The sequence below is a fragment of the Pituophis catenifer genome, unplaced genomic scaffold, assembly GCF_029215685.1.
Source record: "Pituophis catenifer annectens isolate HBS135680 unplaced genomic scaffold, rPitCat1.0.hap2 SCAF_6, whole genome shotgun sequence".
NCBI classification, from domain to species: Eukaryota; Metazoa; Chordata; class Lepidosauria; order Squamata; family Colubridae; genus Pituophis; species Pituophis catenifer.
Window position 1 is genome coordinate 31,521,386 of NW_027256886.1, and position 19,518 is coordinate 31,540,903.

The following is a 19,518-nucleotide window of genomic DNA, read 5'->3' on the forward strand; positions in this document are numbered from 1 at the left end:
TCAATTTACATGTTTTAATCATACCATAAGAATGGAGGAATGCATTGCCTCAAAAAATGAAATGTTATAAAGCATTTCAAACTGTGGAGACGAAATTGATGGTATTGATTCTGTATCACTTTTTTCATTTGAAAATATTTTATTATATCTATAAAGCAAGTTTTCCGTTGATATTTTGAACCTAATGTGAGTTTAACTCCTATTTTGAGCTGACAGTTTTATTGATGCTTTTATTATTATTTATTGTGTGAAAAGTTTGAGGAATAATAACATCAGAAGATATCTCCTTTGAGTATATTAATAAATGAGCTTTAGTCAATGACCTTTTGTACATTATGTAAGTTCTTTTTACTCTACCATCTGGAATACTTCATTCCAAGTGAGAGTTAATAAAATTTGTTTTTCTAAATGAGACTGAATACAACTGCAATATGACAGAACAATCTTAAAAGGAAGACAACCCAGTGAGATAAGAAATAAGCATTATCAGATTGATTTATAAACGACTCAACATTTCTTGCTTCCTTCACTCCTGAGATATAAAACAGAGAACCCTTTGGTCATCAACTGGAAGTACACTAATTTTAAGACGTTCACCCATTAATAGAAGTTAAAAGTTGCTGATGTTTACAAATGTGTTTTATCACATCAGTCAGATGTCTTTTTAAAATCCTTCAAAAGTGAACTATAGAAAGGGACACATTTTATCAGTGATATAAAACATAAAACAACTGTATAAGATCATGCATATACTTTGAAGATAAGGATTTTAAGTAGCAGAATTAAGAGAGGAGGCCTATTCAGAGTAGACAGTATTGGAACAGGATGATCCTGTGCTTTTAACTCAGAATAAACAAAGTCACTAACATTTAATGTGGAAAAAATGTATCAGAGGCATTTTATAAACACACATTCTTATCAACAAGAAAAATAGATTTAGTGCTGCCCTTTTGTTCATATTGTCCAATTAAAAGATTAATTGAATGGTAGTGCAGTTCTGATGCCTTTTACCAGAATTGTGCCCCTTTGGACAAGGAGCCATTGAAACCACAGCTCATGTCCTGTTGTATTGCCCCCTGTGAGTCTGTGACTCATGGACTTATAAACTTATCTGATTAAATATGTGGAACTCTGATCATTTCTATGAAAAACTACTATTGTTGACTATTGTTGGATCAGTAGGATTTAGTTTCCCTTAATATAGCTAAGTTTTGTCTGTAAAATTAGGCAAACTTAGGTCACCCATTGATTTCACCCTGAAGTGTAATATATTATTATGCCTTGTGCTGTTTGGTTCTGTACAGTTTTATTTTATTTTAATGTTTAATTTTTTTGTGTGCTTGTCCATGACCATAATAAAAATTGAATTTAAAAAAAAAAGATTTAAAAAATCCTCATAGCATTCAAATTGTCACTTAGATGGAGAAAATGCTTACTAGTGGCAGTGGGAATGAGAGAATATCTTTTTTCTTTCTGTTTGAATGTAAATAAGACTTGGAAAGTTATTAATTTTATTTTTGTGAATAGGGTGGAGTTTCTAGAAACCTGGAAGACAACATTCTTCTCTGTTTCTCTTAATGTTTAGGGGCGATGTAGAAGTATGAATCCACATTGCTAGTCATTGTGCATGAACTACTCTTCATGTGAAACAAATTGTATGGTTGTGTGAATCAATGTGTGTGGCCAATTAATCTTCCTTCAGTCTGTTAAGACTGCCAGCAAGAGTGCCCATTAGTGCCAGCTGTGATGGCATGAAGTATTGTGAACTAGGCATGCCCGGTAGTTGGGAGCTGGGTCTTGATTATGCATGAGCTTATTCTCAGTAGCTTTGCCAAATAGGCAAATATGATAATGAGATGCATGTATGGAAGAGTTTATGTGATTTTTATGCAAACAGGTTTGAGATCATATTGCCATAATTCATCACTGTACACATATAACATTACAAACTCCACAATAGGATAATTTTGCAGCTGGCCTTTTAGGGTACAGGGTAGGGAGCAATTACGCCACTCCTGCACTTCATGACAGACAGATTTGAGTGAGTTAAAAAGAGCCAGGTGTTAATAACAGCGAGACTGATGCAAACCATTATACAACAGTTGAACTGTAGTCTGGTTCCTGGAATCTATATGGTTATATGCTGATCTCTTCAGGGTTTCAGCCAGAAGATCAATGAACCCTGGAGCAACAAAACATTTAATGCAGAAAATTTTTAATAGCTATACTCCTTAAAGTAAATTTCCATTGCATTTTTTTTTGGCAGGGGAGCATTTGAGACTTAGAAGAAAAATTCTATGACAGGATAGAATCATAGAATATGAGGATCATAAAAAAAAACTTTGGAGAGTATCTCATCAAATTCTCAATTATGGTATCCTAAGCAGATGGCCACCAGCTTCTGATCCAGTATTTTAGCAAATAAGAATCCACATTTCATCAGGATTGTTCTATTGCTGAAAAGTCTGACTATTTGGAAATTATTTCTGATGCCCAGAAATAATGAATTTCCTTGTAACTTAAGGCCATTGTTCAATGTTTTGTCCTTCGGAGCACTTCTGCCCTCTATTCTACATGACTGCCCTTTGGATATTTGAATATAGCTGTCATGCGTTGTACATTCTTCTCTGGGCTAAACGTATAAAATGGTTCCAATGAGTTTCATAAACTTTTTTTTTCCTAGTCCCATATCATCTTGGACACTGACCTCTGGAAATGCTTCCATTCATCAATCTCCTTCCTAAAATGATTGGACCAGTTAGTCTCATTATACTCTGACCATAACTGAATAGAGAGGAACAATGGCTTCTCTTCATCTTGATGCTGTAATTCTGTCCAGTATGGTCTTGCCCATCTTACAATCATGTCTTTGATTTTTCTTGCCAAAATGAAATATTATATATTTTTTTTCTTGTAGAAAATAATCTTGTTAATTTCATTGTTCTAACTTGTCAATATCCTCCTGAATCCTAATGCTGGTCTCTATAGTGTTTGCTATATCCCCAATTTTTATATCATCCACAAATTGGATGATAAATCAGATACTCATATTTCCTCAGTTTTACCAAGACATTTATAAATATGTTGAATGATATCAGGGCTAGAATGGAGTCCTGAATACATCATTTGACATTCTGCCTTGATGTACAAATAACCCTTGAGTAAACAGATTAACAGAGTTGGAAGGGACCTTGCAGGTCATCTAGTCCAACCCCCTGTCCAAGCAGGAGACCCTACATCTGCCTCTACCTAGGATCTAACTCACAACCTCCTGAGTAGAATGCTTCAGTCATCTCTGGACCTAACAGTCATATAGTTTATTCTAATTGTGCTATTTTGTATACTAGAATTCTATGCAGGTCAAGTTAAATTATGTCTACCTCTTTTTCATGATCATGATCATGTTTAGATCATATTAAGTCATATATGACTTCTTAATAGGTGGATCCAGTGGTGAAATCCAAATTTTTTTACTACCGGTTCTGTGGGCATGGCTTGCTGGATGTGGTGTGGCTTGGTGGGTGTGGCTTGGTGGGCATGGCAGGGGAAGGATACTGCAAAATCTCCATTCCCACCCCACTCCAGGGGAAGGATACTGCAAAATTCCCATTCCCACCCCACTCTGAGGCCAGCCAGAGGTGGTATTTGCCAGTTCTCCGAACTACTCAAAGTTTCCGCTGCCAGTTCTCTGAACTACTCAAAGTTTCCGCTGCCAGTTCTCCGAACTGCTCAAAATTTCTGCTACCGGTTTTCCAGAACCTGTAAGAACCGGCTGGATTTCACCCCTGGGTGGATCCTTATCAAGATGCATACTATTTTATAAATTTTCACAAATAAATTGTTTAATAGACATTTTGCCCAATAACAATACCAAGGTAACTGGAATGTAGTTACATATGTCCTTTATTTTACCTTTTTGTAATTGGAACAATATTTGCCTTATTTGCCAAATTTACATAGCCACCCATTTCATAAATATGTAACTCTGGTAGCTTGCAACACAACAGTTAAACCTCTATCACAATCTAATAACTTTTTAAAAGTATTCTGGCATTATACCATTATCTAACAATTTTTCCTCTGATCCCAATTTTAAGGTGTGTATTTTGGCCTATGTTTATTATCTGTACATTTCATATGACATTACTTTCCATTATTTTAACACTACAAGTGACTAAATATAAACGTATTGAGGGGTTTCTTATACAGTATAAAGATAATTTTTGATTGATGCCAAAACTAAATGAAACTTGCTTTGTTTTATCTTCTCTGCATTAAAATGTCTCCTAAAATATTGTTTTCCTATGTTTATTAGGTTATTAAAGCCATTGAAGAAGGCTATCGGCTTCCACCCCCAATGGACTGCCCCATCGCTCTACATCAGTTGATGCTGGATTGCTGGCAGAAAGAACGTAGTGACAGACCTAAATTTGGACAGATTGTCAACATGTTAGACAAACTCATCCGCAATCCCAATAGCTTGAAGAGGACAGGCTCAGAAAGCTCCAGGTCAGTTGTATTTTTCTAACAGCAATAGATGAGCGAAAATATTGGTAGTGACAGCCAATTGTAATTCAGTTCAACAGTTGTGCTAAACTGAATTATGTTTCATAGTTCTGACCAGGCTACTTATATAGTAGATATACTTAATAGTAGATATACTTCCCAAAATAACCTTACTCAATATATTTACCATTTACATATCCAAAATATTAAAATAAATATTGTATGTGCATTTTAATTATGATCCTGTTCCAATGATTCTTTCGTGGACACAAGATCCTGGCAAGAATCTAATTATTATGTCAAGATAAATCTAAGTAGCTGCCTTACCTAGCTGTGCCTGAACTTTATTATTATTACGGAAAGTATCTAATAGATGGGTGTATTCTCTATATAGAAAGGTTCCTGGTTCCAGCGAACACAAACATGCATGCACAGAATAATCCGTAATACTTTCAGTGGAATGGAAAATACAGAAAGTAGAATGGAATGCATAGTTATTCACACATCCCAAGTGAAAGTCACAATTGCCTTGAACAGCTTGCCTGAAGGGCAGCGGTGAAATGTGGCTGGATCTATCTGGCTTGTGTGAGGCAGTAGGGCCGGCCCACCTGCTGGGACGTCATCATGTCCTGTTTTTGACCCTCTGCGCATGCGCAGAAGCGGCGCTCATGAGAGCGCACACACTCACATTCCTGATCCAATAGCTAAAGTAAGTGCATTTTACCCCTGCTGAAGGGAAGTTCATATAAAAGAGTCCAAAGCAGTGGGTAGAAAGAAGCCAGCCAAAACCATAAGTAGAAATAGTCATTGATGACAATTCTTAAAATTAAAAGCATTTTTTTACCCTTTTCTAACATGATGTAGTCTGATATGTAATACTACAAACTCATCCTCAGCCAACATAGTTTTTGGTTGAACTGGCTGGCTGGTAATGAAATTTACACACAAACATATCTGATGGGAACCAAATTGGGGGCAACTGGCTTGTCTGAAAAGGCTTTTCTATGAAAAATGATGACTCTAGAAGACTAAAATTGAAAGTTCTGTTGTTAATTTTTCATTTAAATGCCTTTTAATGGAGCAATTTGAATAGGTGACCTTTTCTTTCTGTCAAGCAAAAAAAAGTAGTACGCTACCTTGGATGCAGCTGGGATAATTTGTAATTTGCTCTATTCATGTATCATTGTAAATTGGGGTTTATATTAGAAACCTACATGAAGTTGAATTTCACAGAAGGAGGTTGGAAGAAGGCTTTCCCAAGCCTACAATCCCTAGCTCCTCCAGTTCCCAACTCATGAATCATACTTTTACTTCGGTAGCAGAGCATGAGACTCTCTTTCATGCAACTGTTCCAAGCTCAAACCTATGTACCGTATTTTCCGGCGTATAAGACGACTTTTTAACCCAGGAAAATCATCTCAAAAGTCGGGGGTCGTCTTATACGCCGGGTACCCGAATCTGAGTTGCTGGCGCTGACCGATGACACTTTGGGAGCACCGGCAACATTGAGGGGAAGCTGTACTCCGAATTAGTTCCAACCTACAAGAGGTGCCAGGCAGTGCGCGGCCCACGAGAAAGGAACGCGTCCCCACTCAACCCCGGAATTCGGGTCACCTTCCTTCCTTTCCCAGCAGTCCACGGTGAAAGCGGCGGCGCGGTCGACCTGGGCCAGCGCCTTGCACACCTGGCTCTGAGTCTCCATTATGAGAAGCTCCATGCGACTTCGCATGTCTCCGCCCCAGTCGCACAGCTCTCGCAATCCGCTCACCGGAGGAGCCATGAAGTGCTCGCACCGCCTTGCCAGATCTTCCTCGTCCTCCTTTCCCCATGGCTTTTCCCGTTGTAATTGCTGTTGCTGCTGCCGCCGAGGCTGCTCCTTCATCTCCGCCCACCGCACCAGACCCAGCCTGGCCAGCACCGCCGTGGCTCCCGCAGTCCAAGCGGATCGGCACCTGGGCTCGCAGGCGAAGGGTGGGAGTGCGCAGCGATCGACGCCGATCGCTGCCACCCACCATCGCCCCAACGGGAAGAACCGCCCGGCAGCGATTCCAAGGAGCCCGAAGCGAACATCCTGGAGCAGCACGGGCTGGCCCAGAGGCTTAAACCCCGGGAGCCCAGGTGCCGAACCCCGCACAGCAGAAAAGACATGACAGCCGGTGCCCAGTTCGTTCTGCAGTCGTCCGGATCGGCGCCAAGCCAGGAAAATGCGCTGCGCACTCCCACCCTTTGCCTGCGAGCCCGGACGCTGATCCGGATGGCTGCAGAAGGAACTGGGCACCGGCTGTCATGTCTTTTCTGCTGTGCGGGGTTCGGCAGCGATCAGCGTCGCTTGGATTGCGGGAGCCACGGCGGACTCCTTCCCCACGAGGTATTGCTCTGCATTTCACCACCTCTTCCAGGCTCGCAGCCACCCACCATCGCCCCAACGGGAAGAACCACCCGGCAGCGATTCCAAGGAGCCCGAAGCTAACATCCTGGAGCAGCACGGGCTGGCCCAGGGGCTTAAACCCCGGGAGCCCAGGTGCCGAACCCCGCACAGCAGAAAAGACATGACAGCCGGTGCCCAGTTCCTTCTGCAGCCATCCGGATCAGTGTCCGGGCTCGCAGGCAAAGGGTGGGAGTGCGCAGCGCATTTTCCTGGCTTGCTTACCTTAGCTCAGTGGTTGGGGGTCAAACAACCCTTTCACAGGGGTTTTGATGGTGGTGCAATACAGAAAAACGAGCGCAACCCTCGCCATCCGGAATGAATGGTGCTGTTGTGGCGGTGGGGGAGGGGGGCGGCAGAAGCGGGAAGAAGCGGCGTTTGCGATGGCTGGAAGCTGTGGGAGTGAAGCACTACTTTCATTTGTACGGCAACAGCATTCCGCCTTGGTATATTTGTGTCAGGAGTGGCGCAAGGCAGCCTTTGTTTCCTGCTGCCTGGGACTCAGAGTGGTAAATGGCGTCTGATCCGGAGAGCTGCTGGATTTTGCTCTCTAATCCGGATGCCAAATCGGCCCCCTGCAAACTCTCGTCTCTCGAGGAGCGCTCCCTGAAGCGGGGCTGGAAACTTTGGTTGGACTGCTTGAGAGAGGAGAGCTTGCAGGGGGGCGATCTGGTGTCTGCAACGGAGAGCGGCATCCAGCTTTTTCTCTCCGCTATAAGAGCGCTGTAAGAGCGGCAGCCCTCATCTCCTAATGTTTGGGACTCGGAGCGGTAAATGGTGACTGGTCCGGGGAGCAGCTGGATTTTGCAGTCCCAAGCATTAGGAGATGAGGGCTGCCGCTCTTACAGCGCTCTTACAGCGGAGAGAAAAAGCCGGATGCCGCTCTCTGTTGCAGACACCAGATCGCCCCCCTGCAAGCTCTCCTCTCTCAAGCAGTCCAACCAAAGTTTCCAGCCCCGCTTCAGGGAGCGCTCCTTGAGAGACGAGAGTTTTCAGGGGGCCGATCTGGCATCCGGATTAGAGAGCAAAATCCAGCTGCTCTCCGGATCAGACGCTATTTACCGCTCTGAGTCCCAAGCAGCAGGAAACAAAGGCTGCCTTGCGCCGCAAATATAGCAAGGCAGAATCCTGATGCTGCACTTTCAGCAGACAGATGAGGGCTGCCTTGGCCATCGGCTGGCGCAAATATACCAAGGCGAATGCTCATGCCGCACAAGTTCAAGTAGTGCTTCGCTCCCACACTTCTTCCGGCCCTCAGTCTCTCAGGGAGATGCTTGACTTCCTCTCAGCCCCAAGACACTGGCTGGCCCATGAGATGAGAGAGAGAGAGAAAGAGAGAGAAAGAGAGAGAATCAGAATGAGACAGAGAGAGAAAGAGACAAAGAATGAAAGAGAGAATGAGAGAGAGAATCAGAATGAGACAGAGAGAGAAAGAGACAAAGAATGAAAGAGAGAATGAGAGAGAGAGAATCAGAATGAGACAGAAAGAGACAAAGAATGAAAGAGAGAGAAAGACAGAATGAAAGAGAATGAGAGAAAGAGACAGAGAGAATCAGAGAGAGAGAGTGAGAGAGAGAGAATGAGAGACAGAGAAAGAGACAGAATCAAAGAGAACCAAAGAATCAGAGAGAGAATGAGAGAGAGGGAGAGAAAATGAAAGAGAATCAGAATGAGAGAATCAGAATGAGAGGGAGAGAGTGGGGAGAGAGAGAAAGAGGGGGAGAGAGAAAGAGAATGAGAGAGAAAGAGTGGGAGAGAGAGAAAGAGAAAGAGGGGGAGGGAGAAAGAGAAAGTGGGGGGGAGAGAAAGGGGGACAGAGAGAAAGAGAGAATGAGAGAGAGTGGGGGGGAGAAAGAGAGAAAGAGAGTGGGAGAAAGAGAGAAAGGGGGGAGAAAGAGAATGAGAGAGAAAGAGTGGGAGAGAGAGAAAGAATGAGAAAGAGGGGAGAGAAAGGGAAAGAGTGGGGGAAAGAAAGAATGAGAAAGAGTGGGAGAGAGAAAGAGAATGAGAGAGGGGGGAGAGAGAAAGAGAGAATGAGAAAGAGTGGGAGAGAAAGAAAGAGAGGGAGAGAGAGAGAAAGCGAAAATGAGAGAGAGAGAAAGAGAGAATGAGAGAGAAAGAGTGGGAGACAGAGAGAGAGAGAGACACAGAGAGGATGGAGAGTGCCTGAAGGACCCCATCCCGTACTGGGAGTCCAGGTGCTTCAGCAAGCGGGGCACTGGATTCGTATTAGTGGTCTGCGAAATTTAAAATTATGAAGTTGGTGGTCCCTGAGGTCCAAAAGGTTGGGGACCCCTGGCCTAAGACCATCGGAAAACACATATTTTTGATGGTTTTAGGAATAACTTTATCGTTGGGGGTCACCACAACATGAGGAACTGTATTAAAGGGTCGCAGCATTAGGAAGGTTGAGAACCACTGCCTTAGTTGCTTGCCTTGCTTCGCTTGCCTGAATCCATTCCATCAGCAAGCGACTTCAACTCCCAGAAACAAAGCTGGCAGAGGAATTTTGGGAGTTGAAGTCTACAAGTCATAAAGTTGCCAAGGTTGGAGACCCCTGTTCTATTGGGTACCGTAAGTTTTTTTCCCCTTTGGGATCTTTAAAAAAAAAAAAGTTAATTGGGGTTTTTTTTAGTTCTTTTTTAGACCTAGCCATTTAAAGTTTAGGAAGTTTAAATTTAGCTTTCATATAAAAATAAAAATAAAATAAAATAATATTTGTGCAGCTTTCTGAGATTTAGTGTGTTTCTGTAGTGTTTCACTCTAACTACACAAACACACAAAATCTCACAAAGCTGTATGTGGAATTTTGTGTGTGTAAAGTGTGAAAGTTGGGTTTTTGGGCTTTTTGTGGCTGTGTGAAGTTCCTGCTTGTTGCAGGGGCCATTTTGGGTCTAGCACAGCTACTTTTACATTGTGGATGAGCCAGTTGTGTTGTGTTGTGTTGTGTTGTGTTGTGTTGTGTTGTGTGTGTAAAGCGTGAAAGTTGTTTTTTGGGGCTTTTTGTGGCTGTGTGAGGTTCCTGCTTGTTTCAGGGGCCATTTTGGGTCTAGCACAGCTGCTTTTACATTGTGGGTGAGCCAGTTGATGTTTTTTTAATTTTTATTTGGTGTGCGTTGGAAGAGGGGTAGTCTTATACGGCGAGTATAGCCCAAACCCTATATTTTAACAGGAAAAGTAGGGGGTCGTCTTATACGCCCGGTCGTCTTATACGCCGGAAAATACGGTATACCTCTTCAAGTAAGGCTGAGAAAAACATTAATTTCAAATCATGAGTGGTATTCTGAATAGAGTATACTGTACTCAGCTAAAATAGAGTTCTGACTAAGTATAATTCAGAATTAGATTGAAACATGTAATTATTTTACCTTCTTTAAATAGGCTACCATAATTGGGCCACCACAATCTGTATAACCATCAGATGACAGGAAAGACATAGCATTTTCTCTTTAGTGTCATCTAAATTTTTCCAAATTTTACAGTCCTATTCTAGTAGCACTTCAGAACATAAACCATCATTTGTATATCAGATACTTTGGACCCAACCCATAACTAATATAATATTTTGGTGGAAACCTCCAATTTTTCATATCATGTTTTTAATGTAAGTAATAGTAATACAACTTTTTTATGTAACTCTAATTGAAGTAATATTGCCATGGGCACAGGAATAAATACATTCCATTCAGCTGAGTTTAAAAGAAATTTAATATATGTTGTCATGCTTTGCAATTTTTTTTTTATTTTTTTAATACCTCTTATCACAAGGAACAGAGAATTCCCCTAAAGAGCATAAACAATCATGTGTCCCTTGGAACAAGATGTCATGACTAGCCAGAGAGAAAAGGTGATAAGAAAACAAAATATTCCAAAAAGCGAATATCTTTATCTTGAGGGAAATTCCACACCCCTAAATTAGTTCAGTGAGGGGCATTAAATGAATAGAGGAATGAACAATATTAAATTTAAATGCTCAGAATACACGTTTAAGGAAAAGTTTTTTTAAAAAAAAAAATCATTCTCATTTTACATTCAGAAAAGTAGCTCTCTTCTTGTTCTAATTTTTTCTAATTCTTCTTCTTCTAATTTGTTCTAACTGCACCTGTACTATGACAAGTGTACTCACCTGCCACTATTTAATTATTTAAGAAGGAAGGCCAGATTATTATCAAGTGTTTAATCTCTACCAGCAATGTTTGATTCCAATTTTCTGATAAGCATATATCTTAGACTATTTTAGCTTTTCCTGTCATGTAGAATCTGATCTTGAGTGTTTATTCTTATGAAGTTCCTTTTAACACCAGCATCAAATATCCTGAAAAGAATGGGTGTGTATATTTAGATACAGCTTTGAACAATGCAGACTACCAAAGAAGTGTTCTTTTAAGGCTATTGAAAAAAATTGGCAAAGTTAAAGATTAAAAGGAATATTTTTCTCATACAAGATGCTTGCAATCTTTGATTATCCACACTTGAAATAAATAAAAGCACTAAATTTTCCTTTATTTTAATAATAATAAATATTTGTTGTGGTTTATTTAAAAATGGTACACAACATGTAAATGTTTCCACTACTATATGGTCTTTTCAAATTAAAATATTTTGTAAAAAGTTACATCATTAAAAAGTAGAAATTACATTTGATAATGCAAAAATTGAAGCCATGAGTGCTCAGTGCTAGCATTTTGCATATATATATTAGTCAGAAATTGATTAAAATAGATTAATTCTTTGCTGTACCTGCTTTGAATGGAATTATTTAAATATCTGGCCAGGAAGAGGCCTGATGGAAGCTTTTTCTAAATTCTGCATTTCCAGATTGTATGAAGGGCCATACTTTTCATCACTGATGTTTCAGATGTATTAAATCAACATTTGTGGTGAAGGGTTTTTTTTATTTATTTAGTTATAGTTGATATGGTCTATATGGGAGAGGACTTAATTCATTTACAATTCACCATAATCCTCAGAACCTCATTTGCACTATTAATGACGATTTTTTTGCAGGATTCAATCTGGGTCAGTCACCAGGACTAGAAGTTTTATCTTCTGAGCTTTTGGACTCGTGCTGGAGCCCATCCTCAGCTAACTTCTCTTTAGCAGTGTGTCTGCTTTAAAAATAAGAATTGTGTATATTTCAACTGTTCACAAATTTAAAGTCTTCCCCATCAAGAAAAATACAAACCATTTTTCCCCAGAAAATATGCATAAATCTTGTACTTCTAACTATACAAAATAACTGAAAAGTTTAAAATCCAGATGCTTTCCTTGTTAATTAAAACAATGTGTTTGTATTTGGTCTAGGCCTAATACTGCTTTGCTGGATCCAAGTTCTCCTGAATTCTCAAGTGTAGTTTCTGTTGGTGATTGGCTTCAGGCTATTAAAATGGAGCGATATAAGGATAACTTCACAGCTGCCAGCTATACTACCTTAGAGGCTGTGGTGCATATGAACCAGGAGTAAGTACTCAGCAGTATTAACAATTTTTTTTTAATAAAACTGTATTTAATCAGATTAAATTTAATCAGTCATTAGAATGTTGATATGCCTTTAATAGTGGAATATTGAAATGGATATAATTTGCAAATACTTTCTACAGTGCACTCAGACATTCTATTGGGATATTGCTTCTGGTTTTTATGCTTGAAATAGAAAAAAAAAGAAATTTTAGAATTTAGTTTGAAGATTTAATAATCGTGTCATAATAGAATTGGCTTATAATAATTATAGGTAATTGTAAAAAGTTTAAGCTATATTAACATTTTACCATGCTGGAAATTATAGATAATTAGGTTGGAAGTTAACCACTATTTAAAAAAAATCCTGCATCATCTCCCTTTTTTTCTTAGTCTTTATTTTCATTGTATTTTATGTTATAATAAATCTCAATAAAACAGACAAAATACAATACATTAGGACATTTAATTAAGAATTTATATAAATTCACCTTTCATTATTATTATAGATCTCTTGTTGATAATGATAGATACATATTTGGCATAAAGTTCTTATTTCTTGGCTCATTCTTTTTTTTTTTTTTTAATTCCTGTAGTGACCTGGCAAGAATTGGAATTACTGCCATTGCACACCAGAATAAGATTTTGAACAGCGTCCAAGCAATGAGGACCCAAATGCAACAAATGCACGGCAGGATGGTTCCAGTTTGAGACAGTACTGAATAAACTCTAAACTCTTGAAATTAGTTTACCTCATCCATGCACTTTAATTGAAGAACTGCACTTTTTTTACTTCTTCTCCTTGCCATTGAAATAACAATAATAATGATTTGCAGCACTGTTTGATATATAAAGATTGCTAATAGTGTTGCAAGGAGGGAACCTACAATAATGACAGGTCGTCATTTGAGAACAAGCCTGGAACAAATTGTTTCCTGGAATACACTTATATGTGGATCAGCATTATGTAATATACTTGTATCTATAAAACATCCATTCAACTTCTGAAGCTGTGTTTCCTGCCAGATACTGCGCTTAAACAAAGGAAATACTGTTGTTCACCCCAGCAGCCATGGGATTACAATTATTGTGTTTGATCTGTGGATAAACCATTTTTTTCCCTTCATCTTTTATTGGAACAAAGAATCTTCTGAACCAGGAAATGTTGGCATATTCTAGGCATCCATGGTACTCTGCAGAAAGCTTAAAGGAAAATATTTGGATGATCAGTGCCTCTCAAGATTTATCCACTTGCAATCTAAGACAGGGAGCAACCTTCACGGATTACTGGATTTATTTATTTTCTTTTATCGAGGGAAGAATGATGGTTGTGGTTGCATTATACTGAGTATATGTGTCATGGTTCTAGAAATCATCTTACTAGTCAGCCATTCTTAATGATGGATTTTCCAAATCTGCATCTAACCATCCTTCAAGAGGCCACTGACAGTGCAATACTGAAAAGGTCAGTGGAAGTATTCTGTTGTTGTTTCAATTTTCATTAATGATAATAAAACAGTGCATTTATGAAATGGAAATCGTAAAGGATGTTTATTATACTTTTTTCTGTGCTTAATAGGAGATTGTGATACCACCAATGGGCTCCACTTTCCCTTAATAATTTGTTGACATATTTGCAATGATTGTCACTTTGTGCAAACTGAGCCTTGGAATTCTCACTTTTATACTTATTTGTTTGTTAAAAAGCATGGGATAATTCACATGGAAACTTAAGCATCTCTGTAGTAAAAGACACCAATCGGGCTTTTGAGCACAGGGCAATAAGGCCAAGCGCTTATTTCAGGGTTCAAAAAAATATAAGACAGGGTCTTATTTTTGGGAAAACACGGTATATATACCATATTTTTCGGAGTATAAGACGCACCTTAGTTTTTGGGGAGGAAAATAAGAAAAAAGCTGATTGGCAGGTGGATCGGTCTCCCAGAATACCCCCAATCACCTCTGTTTCCAGAGGTGAATTTTAGCAATAGGTTCCTTGGTTGTGAGCTCTTTTTTTTGCTTTTTTTCCTGCCTCTGAAAGCCTCTGAAACAGAGCTTCAGAAAAAAAGCCTCTGAAGCTCTGTTTGGGGGCTTCTTTTCTGAAGCTTCATTTCTGATGCTTTTTTCAGCCTCTGAAACCTCCTTTTGAGAAGCTGGGTGGGGCTACATTCGGAATATAAGACGCACCCAGATTTTCATCCTCTTTTTTGGGGGAAAAAGGTACATCTTATACTCCAAAAAAATGGTATATTTACATTGGCAAATAATGCTGGAAAGCAGCAGAAAATATTGAAAAGCATGTTTAGGTGACCACAGGATGATGCAGCTGCTAATAACAGTGAGCCAGTGGCCAAAAACCCGAAATGTATTCACATTTCGGGGGCAGTGCAACACTGCACAATGGCTGGAAGTGCTCTAGGCCCTTTCCAAGGCTATCATAAATTGAGCCTCTCATATTTCCAAAAAGTTGTTAAACAATCAGTCTTAAGACAATGATTACGTGCAAAGCATTTTAAATGATTAATTTTGCTTTATTTAAATTAACCAGTACAGTCAATTTATCTTAAATGACTTATTGCAGAATTGTAGAACCAAAATAATAAGGAATATGTCCTTGGGCTATCAGTGCCAAAATAATTTAGAAAAATCATAAATTTAAATTTTAAAATTCATTACTTGCATATAAAAGAATGTGATAAATGAATATGAAAAAGTGTAGATAACTTTATATTAACATTACTGGGAGTTGAGAAAGTGCTAAATATTCCAAGATTGTCTATAATTTAGCTATTTGTCACTTGGAATTATTTGGAGTGGAACGCCAACTCAACAGGTCCAGATGATATGTCCGATATATGGCTTGTAAGATTGTCTGTAATGAGTTTGTAGCTCTTGAGGAAATGGACAAGATCCTCCAATCTATAAGCTTGGCCACCTGTTAGATCCTGGTATCTCCTGGATGATTAAAGCTATCTGGCCCTTCAGATAGACACTCATGCCTTGGTCTCTCCTGACTGAATAATTATAATACATTTCTTTTTATTGTCATGTTTCTTTTAGTCCAGCCCGTCTATGTTATGTTTCTAATGTTTTATTGATTTTGGGTTTTGTAAACTACCTAGATAAGAATGAAAATATGAAATTGTTATCCTAAGGAATCTAAGAAGCATGATTTCTCAGTGATGGGTCCAGCACTGTGGAATGATTTTCTCCCCAAAGATTCATGGTGCTTCCATACTTGGATTTTCTGCAAACTGCTAAAGACATAGCTATTCCCCCAGGCAATTATTGAGTTAGACTCATTGAAACCCTTTGATTTTATTTTACTTTTTATTTTTTGCTGTTTCATACTTTTGTTCTTTCTTCCAGTCAGTTGTCTTCTTTTTCTTGATATACCTGGCTTTTTGTTTTGTTTTATTTTTAATTTTTAAGGTACCCAGAGTTGTTCTGGAGTTGGGCAGTCCCAAATTTGAAAAAACAAACAAACAAAATAAAATATACTGTACATACATGCATCACATCCACTGTACATACAAAATACATATGTGCATACATGTCTTGTGGTCTTATAGAGCTGAATGAGACATATTCCCAGATAAGCATGCATAGAAATTGCATCTATAAATTTAGATTATGAGGTAATTTGTAACAGAGGATGTACAGCCACATAAATTGGTGGAGATAATACAAATATCATGAAGCAAAAGTCTTCTTTGGAGACCATTTCAACTAAACTTATTTTCACAATAGCAACATCACTTTCAATGAATTAAATTTTGGTTGCCCTCTGATCTACAGTTCTATTATTTGTGACAATAGTTTCACAATAAGCTATAAATGACAATGGAATTTGATCTGCTAGAAATCACCAGATTTATTTGGAAGACAGAGGAGTTAGTGAATTACACTAAAGTAAAAGTAAAAGACAAGTAAAACCTGTCATATTTCCAACATCACTGTCATCAATTCTTGTCAGTTGTAACAACAAGCTGTTGATTTTAACCACAAGTTTCTCTCATGAATGAGTTTTTGAAATCAAGTTGTTGGAAATAGATGCTAAATTTGCATACTGTCGAATACAGTGTGACAGCTTAATAAAACCTTTCTTTCATGTGGTCTCTCTTTCTCTCTCTCTCTCTCTCCCCCTCCCTCCCCCCTCTCTCTGGGGCGGAGGAGAAAGGATTATCCATAAATCTTTCCTATTTGGAAGGATGTACTTTAATTTTTTAAAAAAGCCAATCATTTTAATACCATTTTGTTAACAAACTGACTATTTTTTAAAAAAATGCTTTAGGGTTTTTAAATATTTTTATCCCACATTTATTATTTTTATAATAATAAGGCAAACACAAATAATATTCCTTTCTCCTCCTATTTTCTTTATAATAATAACTCTGAGAGTGACTGGCCTGAGATACCCAACCAGTTTTTCATGCCTAAAGTGGACTACAACTCACAATCTTATGTCCATCACTTTAATCACTACAGTAAACTGGCTTTCAATTTCCATAACACTACATAGGTTCACTAGCCAAAATGGCTTTTTGCATGAGATATGAGACAAGATGATAAGAGATCTATAAGAAGAATAGAATATCTCAAGAGCCATCAATTTGATCAACTTGTTCTACTTCTGGTGACTGCATGAACAAACATTTGTTATTTCAACTTAGTAGCTGTTTCAGGGACAATTTCTGTAGTCTCTTTTATATATTCCACCACCTTACTTGCTCTACTTCATTGCCAAGCATAGTATTCTTCTTTCTGGTACCTCACCATCTAACATAATGTCCCTATTCTCTGCTTGCTAATCATTTCTTAGTGGAGAAGTCAGTCTTATTTGGTCAGGAATTCATTGATTTATTCTTGCAGCCCATGGTACTTTAGTTGTCATCTCCAATCCATAATCTGAAGGTGTGTGTCTCTTTTGTCTCCATTTGTCTTCTTTTCAGAGCCATGTGTTACCAGTGGAAAACCACTGCTTTAACTATTTTGGTCTTTGTTGCAAAGAAATCACCTTATTCTTCATGTTCTCTCTATTTCTCCAGAACCATCTCCATCTTTATCTATCCATAAGCCCAAGAGAGAAAAATTTTGATATAGCAGAACTAGAAGCAATGGCTTTTGCATACAGTGCACCAATTTTCCATAAAGTTTTGAAACTATGCAAATTATGTCACATTTTGTAAATAAAGCAAATTATCATAATGATATACTTTAATATTTGGTATTACTACTGTCAGTACTTTGCTGTCAGTCGTAATCTCAGTAGCTAATACTAATCAACACTAACTTGGTCTTCTTAGCATAAGAAATATAGAAAAGAAAACAACATATTCGTCTTTGACATAACTCAGATTTTTCATTTGCCAGGTTTTATTTTCAATAATGACCTTTTCTAAGTCTTCACTTTAAATTGACAAAGTGTTTTTAGGAGCACATGTAAAGTTGTTAAGACTTCAGTCTCTTATTTTGATTTCTGCCATCACCTACTCCAAACCTTCCAGTCTCTTATTTAGTATTTCAGATAAAACAGTTCTGGAGAGAATTTGCATCTTTGCCTCATTTTCATTTTTATTCTGACCACTCTATTTGTTCATTATTTCTTTGTATAGTAGCTTTTTGTTTTGATTTATCTGTTACCCTTACATGTATCTCATTCGTTTTAGATAGTTTCCTTATCCTTTCTTGATACTGGAAGTCATCAACTTTTTTTAAATTTTTGAATATACATCAATATCAATACATGAACAGTGAGACATCTGGTTATCATTCATTGGATACAAGTTGTAAAGGTAGTATTAATAATATTTGTTACTTAAATCATACTTATGTAATTGTAATGATATTATACATATTTGTGTTAAAATATAGACCTTGATTATTTAGTTTAAAAAAAAATAAAAAAATAAAAAATAAAAAATTTAGTTGTTCAGCATTTTAGTCTGCCCTTCTGATGACAATAACAATATCATTAAAACATACATAGTGTCACCATCTTTCACCATCTAATCTTTACATCTAGCTATTACTTTTAGTATATTATATAGGAATATGTATAATAATATTCCCCCTATTTCTTGTTTCTGCCTCTGTTCTAGCTCCTAGTAAAGTCAATCTTGTGTTACAAAAACATTTCCTCTATATATCATCTCTTTCCCATTTTAATGTTTCAAGTCTTATTCATTTTTTGACTTGCCTCCAAACTCCTCCCTTTATCTCTATCTACATCTTTCCTGTTTAACCTAAGTGGTTCTTCCATTTCTACTACCAAGCCTCAAGAGGGTCAGCCCAAGTCTCTATCTTCTTTTCAAGAATATCTTTCTGTTTATCCAGTACCACTTTTTGGTCTTTTAGTATGCATTTTCCCTGAATTATTTCATAAGTCTTTATTGCCCTTTATTGCCTTATCTTCTTGTTTTATTTGTTGATTTGTCTGTTCTATCTCTTCTCTTGGTCTTTCTATTATCTCCTCTATTTCCTGGGTTTTTTTTATCATTGTTCATTATCCCTTGTTGAACACTTTCTAGCTTCCCATCTATGTTATTCATTAGATCCTTTATTTCCTTGTGATTCCTTATCATATCATAAATGCTTCAAAACATCAACACCATTTCTCTTTGCAACCCACTTATTTCCCCCTGCTGAAACATCTTGTCTTCTTTTGATAAGTCCAAATATTGCTCCATAGTCTGTCAGTGGTCTATCACCGCCCGAGAGTCTCAGTTATCTTTGACCTCAGAAAGTCGATCTGGAAACCATTTATGCAATCCTGACATTGTTTCTCAGGAAATACAGTCATTATAATTCTTTATGTCCCACATTTAGTCAATTAGTTCTTTTTAAGTAATCCAGGAATATTTCCAAATGTCTCCTTAAGTTGACTCATAGTTCATAACTCCTAGTATTTGAAAGTCACTTTATTTAGATGTCCCATGTTCTAGTCATTAGACCTCCAGTAGTCATGAAATAGATAAGTATAGAGCAGTAGATATCATGGCAGTTGTCCAGGTGTTATTTATTTCCACTTTCTCCTCTGTCTTATCAGTATTTTTCACAGGGTTATAGGAATAAAATGTCTATTCCATTCACTAGTAAATGGCGCCTTCAGCTTAACTTTCAATATTGCA

The 19,518-nt window shown here is 38.0% G+C and overlaps 1 protein-coding gene across 3 annotated transcripts in view; it reads left to right on the plus strand.

Moving 5' to 3' along the window:
* Positions 1-13,099, plus strand: part of EPHA4 (EPH receptor A4) — a 152,653-nt gene extending 139,554 nt beyond the window's left edge. For all 3 annotated transcript variants that reach the window (XM_070946053.1, XM_070946054.1, XM_070946055.1), the window contains 3 exons: positions 4,316-4,509; positions 12,236-12,391; positions 12,985-13,099. In XM_070946053.1, coding sequence (XP_070802154.1) covers positions 4,316-4,509; positions 12,236-12,391; positions 12,985-13,099 — 465 coding nt within the window. The remainder of the gene's footprint in view (positions 1-4,315; positions 4,510-12,235; positions 12,392-12,984) is intronic.
* The last annotated feature ends 6,419 nt before the right edge of the window (positions 13,100-19,518 follow it).